Source organism: Saccostrea echinata, unplaced genomic scaffold (assembly GCF_033153115.1).
Source record: "Saccostrea echinata isolate AGI-Se365-2 ecotype Australia unplaced genomic scaffold, CSIRO_AGI_Sech_v1 ptg000016l, whole genome shotgun sequence".
NCBI classification, from domain to species: Eukaryota; Metazoa; Mollusca; class Bivalvia; order Ostreida; family Ostreidae; genus Saccostrea; species Saccostrea echinata.
Window position 1 is genome coordinate 22,423,262 of NW_026889765.1, and position 5,429 is coordinate 22,428,690.

General features: G+C 32.5%; 1 protein-coding gene across 1 annotated transcript; it reads left to right on the plus strand.

Moving 5' to 3' along the window:
* The first annotated feature begins 1,111 nt into the window (after positions 1-1,111).
* On the plus strand, positions 1,112-2,048 carry LOC133188225 (uncharacterized). Its single transcript, XM_061323601.1, has 2 exons — positions 1,112-1,439; positions 1,783-2,048. Exons 1-2 carry the CDS (start codon positions 1,112-1,114, stop codon positions 2,010-2,012), a joined length of 558 nt encoding a protein of 185 aa, XP_061179585.1. The 3' UTR covers positions 2,013-2,048.
* Positions 2,049-5,429: the final 3,381 nt, after the last annotated feature.

The window sequence follows — 5,429 nt, forward strand, 5'->3', positions numbered from 1 at the left end:
CAGAATGATTGCAATTCTTAACTAATCTTTGATTAATCCATAATTATTTAAATAAAGTCTGAGAGATTCCGAATAGAAAATCCAGATCGAGGCCAAAGCGTGCGAGAATCGTGTACAAAGCGTGTGAGAAACGTGTACAAAGCGTTTCGTGCAGGCTTTCATGCAAACCGTGCAGCCTTTCGTGCAAAGCGTTTCGTGTAAATCGTGTAGCGTTTCGTGCAAACCGTGTAGCGTTTCGTGTAAACCGTGCAGCGTTTCGTGCAAACCGTGTAGCGAGCGTGTACCGTTCGTGCAGCGTGCGTGTGGGGTAGTAGCACGTTTCAGGGTCTGTAGTTATAGATCAAGTTTGCATTTCGTTCCGCTTCATTGATTTTTGACGGAATTATGGCATTTTCAATTTTTAACGGGAACCCGATTACACTTGCCGGTAGGGGACTAGTATTGCTAATGCAATACTCTCAGAATGCTTGTTAATTGAGTTTTATATCAGTATTTAAAGTTTTGATCTTGCCTCATATTATGAATGAACATCTAAAAGAATAGGTTTCAAGGAATTTTTGCACAATATTTCTCTATAAAATTCGTATTTAGGTCTAGCAAGTCTTTTATATCAGGAGTTTTAATACATTTGATAAAATTTATCTCTTAGGAAAAACTCTTTACTTTTAGATTTTATTTTTTTAATACTAAATGATAATCAATGAGACGTCCAATGTTTGAATGTATTTTATTGTCACAAATGCACAAATGAGTCGCAAACAAGTACCTCAGACTTATAAAGTTATTCAATTTTAATTTAATAGGTATATTAAGATCATTGCTTGGCTCGGATTCACATTAGAAAAAGAATCTGATGATACCTTACTGGACGTCACATTGTTTTGGGAATACTGATTATATGTTTTGTGAACAGGAAATGACCCATTTGCTGTATTTTGGTTTCATTTCTCTTCATATGGATCAATTTCATGGTTTTTGGCAAACAACTTGTTTTTTTTTTTTTTCATATGTACATTTGGGGACGCAAACGTCGTCCTATTCTACATTATCAAAATGTTTAGCTTATTGATCACCCAATGTTGTGGACTTGTCAACCACGAAAACAACGATAATGTGTGTTCGAAGAAAACCGATGAACGACAGTATTCGTAATGGCATGACAATGGTGAAGCACAGAATTCGCAATGTTACGATAATGCAACAATTCCATGTACTCTCACATGATTTAGATTCCTGTTTACATTCTTGTCATTTAATCACTTGCAGAGAACCAACTTGTACCACATCTGGTTATAAATACGACCCATCAGCTGGATGTTTCCGTGTTGTTAAGAGAATTATTTCTACAGCCGATGCCAAACAAGAGTGTATTAGAGATGGTGGCAGTCTATTGTTGGTTAATTCTGAAGAAGAGGGAGATGTCCTAACAAAAGAATTGCGTAAGTTAATTTTTGTAACAAAATTTAAGGCCATATTTTTTGCCTGCATGACGCATTCAAGAATACTTTGTAATTGACTTACGGCAAGGGAGTTTGTACATATTGAATTCATTTTATAATGGTTTAATCTATCTATCTATCTATCTATCTATCTATCTATCTATTTATATATATATATATATATATATATATATATATATATATATATATATATATATATATATATATATATATATATATATATATATATATATATATATATATATATATAATCGTAGATGACTAATATAGTTGTGTCAATTAGATAGAATATTATATAAGTAACAGACACTGTGTATTTTAGAGGCTCAGAACTTGGTTGGTGCCTTAGTTCAAGGCTCTAGGAGCAACGCTGCTGATCCCTGGAAGGATGATAACGGTAATCTCCTACCTTATACCGGAAGTGGCATCATAAGCAACAACGTGAATGCAAATACAGTGATGGGTTACGTGCAAGGAAACAGATTTGTAGCAACTGACCCTAATTCGGACGTAATTGGATTTATATGTGAAACCCCTGTTACCTACATATAATATTTGTCAAAAGGTTTTGAGATTTATAGATAACCAGCGCATGTAATTAAAAAATCAAATCTTTCCAAATTATGTGTTCTCAAGTTCATTTACATTTTTTTAAATCTACATATTAACTATTGTTGTCAACGACTACTCGCTCAATGTGTTAACCTTCGAACGATGCGAGTATCATTTAGTAGAACTGTTCTTCGGTTACTGAGATATATAGGAATTTTACAGACTAATTAATTATAAATAAATTTAAATTTACTTCAAAATTTTAGTAGTAATAAATACATCCTTCAATGCTAAAATCTGAAATATTGTATGGTACATGTAATGCTCGATAATGGTTATTTTCTTTCATGTCTTAGGAGAGCAATCAAAATCTAGCAAATAAAATTCTTGGCACGCTGCGCGTCAGTCTGCCTCTTCTTCACATACTGCCTTGGATTACGGACATTTGTGAGTTACATTGTATTTTGTCATGAAGTTTTTGGTGAGCAAAATTATTTGATCATGTCTTCAATGGGCAAAACTTGAATTTAGGTTTTTGTCAATTACTTAATTTAAAAAAAAATCCTAGTTCTAGAATTAACTAGTGCTAATTGTAACAGGAACCGTTACAGATGTCCCCCAAACGCTTCCTCACTCTCCTATGGGCCCCTTTACAAGATTTGTTAACTAGGCAATTCTTTTGTTTAATAATTTCAGAAGTATTGCATCGAAAAACAACACGAGTATAGTCCTTTGAGTATTAGCCAATCAGATCTCAATGCACGTGCATGCCAGTGTTTTCTAAATATTTCCCATATCTTCCTCGTAAAGAGACTAAGAATAAATACTGTGAATTAATTTTTCATTGAAAACTATGAGAAACAAAGTTATATAAGTATTAGCCATTCAGAATCCAGCACACGTGCATGCATGTTCTTGCATTCAATTTCGATAATAGCATAATGTAAGGACCCATTATACATGTACCTATCTCTATTCTAAACTTTCATCCTGTTTTGTTGAAAACTAAAGTCGTTATGGCCATTTAAAGTTTAAGCAAATCAAATTGCAGCAGATGCAGCAATCAAAGGGCCGAGCATCACTCGGCCTTTTCCGTCGTAGAGAAAACTCGACTCAGTATCAAAATAATTCCTGCTTTTCCCTCTACAGTTCGAGTATTTCTGCTCTGGACATGAGCTGATTTTTTTAATGAGACGATAAAGCATGTGCAAGCATTCTTAGATTATGAGAATCATGAACGTATCCAGTGTGCTGAATGTTTTGTATACAGTAATGATGAGGCCTTCTCGCACCTGCTGGAGCGAATCCCAGCATTTTCAAATTACTAAAAACTAATGAAAACTAAATGAAAATTATATTTAAATAATTTTGATTATCAGTGAATGAAATTATTCATATTATACAAGAAATACATTCACAAGAAAATGCGAAATGAATAATGAATTAACGAAATGAATACATCTGACAATAGTTTCTTAAGATAAATCAATTTTACTAAAATAATTATAAACTCTAAAGACACACAGTAGATAAATTAATGTTAGCTAGACATCAGATCACATCAACGGAACTGAAATTTATTAATGAAATTCTCAAGATTTTCCCTAGTAATTTTTATATCTGCATATTTACTTTTCTGTTTCAAAAGGGGGAGGGGTTATCTTGAAAAGAGACATGTTAATTAATCTTGTAACTTGTAGTAAGTATTAAGCTTTAGCATTTTGAAAACTTTTTAACGAAGGGTTCTTCATATATGAAGGTCAACGTCATTTTATTTAGAATCCAAGACATGAAGCAAAACCTCCTTTCTTAAGGTGGTATTTGATACCAAACGAAATACCTCCTACATATTTATTTACCCAAATAAGGAGGATTTGAAATACCCCCACCTTTCAGTATGTTAAATTGTAATTTTAATTTTTTATTATTATTATTATTTTATTATTTTAATGAGAAATACAATAATGATTTTTTTTGTTATATGATTCTTTTTTCAAAAGCTTAATATTATAGGCAGGAGTTACGGGCTCTTAATATATATTATATACTGGCACTTATATTAGGTAATAATATAGTGCATATAAAAGTAAAAATGACAAGAAATATTTCTCAGTATTTTTTTTATTTTTATTTTCAACAAAAAATAAGCGTAAAACAGGGAAAACTTTATTTCTTGAAAACACACGGACAGCATTTCATGAAATGAAATATATGAAGATAACGAACAGTATTCAGGCTCAAAAGTCCATCAAACAATACAAAATAGGAGCAGAGCAAACACGGACCTCCAAACATCAGAGGTGGGATCAGGTGCCATGGAGGAGTGAGCATCCCCTGCCGACCGGTCACACCCGCAGTGTGCTCCTTCTCATGATCGGGAAAAAAAACGGAAAAATCCGTCAACAATTCAGTGTGTAAATAATGGCCTAACAATTGGTATGAAAGTCTACAATTAGATTTTGATTATATATAATTATATATATTAGGGGTGTCAAATCGGTCAATTTTTGATAATCGGTTACTCGGACGTTTTTCCGATCGAGTACACGGGTACTCGGTGAAAATGTAAATACAATTGTGTTCACTTAAATTTCTTAGAGCCCCGTTTATCTCTGTTAACCCCCAAAGCTGTTTTTTATCACGTTTTATGAATGTATGTAAACATGGAGTCCAACGGAAATGATTTTTTGGTACTAAATTTACTTATCAAATAAACACAAAAGACACATTAAATACACAAAAAATTATGCAAATGGTTTACAGTTCTTGTTTAGGATCTATTTCATCAACGCAAAAGGAAGACAATCTGTTTCGTAGCGAAAGAGAAGGAACGGACGTTGTGGAATCGCTAGTCTAATTTTTTTCATTTGTTGATTGTTTCCCCCGTATACACTAAACTTACTACGGGAACTGACTTTACATTTTTTGAATCTTTACTTATTTTGAAGTGGGTAGCGGCATTTCTTTGCATGTTCGATTTCGCTGCCGTATATTAACTAAATAATTTATAAATGATTTGAAGATAATAGACCATATTAAACGATGTTCACTGAAAAACAATCATTGAAACCATCAACAAATTAAGGATCACAGTAGGTGAGAACAGCTGGGTGATTGGTCACTAATTACTGTTTATACACAGCCATAGGCGATAACGGGTGTTTTCCAGGTGTAGATAACAACACGCTGATTAGCCGTATGCATATTTAAGTTATTTTTTTGATAAGTTTTTAATAAAAATATAAATATGTACTTTGAAATAAGAAAAAAATACACATCCGAGTAACCGAGTACCAATTTTAGTATTCGATACACGGACGATCGATCGAGTTGACATCCCTAATATATATATATATATATATATATATATATATATATATACATATATATATATATATATATATATATATATATATA

Bases quoted from the DNA above. Each gene is read 5' to 3' on its own strand.
- LOC133188225 (XM_061323601.1), top strand. From the start codon at position 1,112: ATGTGTGTTCGAAGAAAACCGATGAACGACAGTATTCGTAATGGCATG. The intron at 1,440-1,782 runs GTAAGTTAATTT...TGTGTATTTTAG, and splicing joins TGTCCTAACAAAAGAATTGC to AGGCTCAGAACTTGGTTGGT.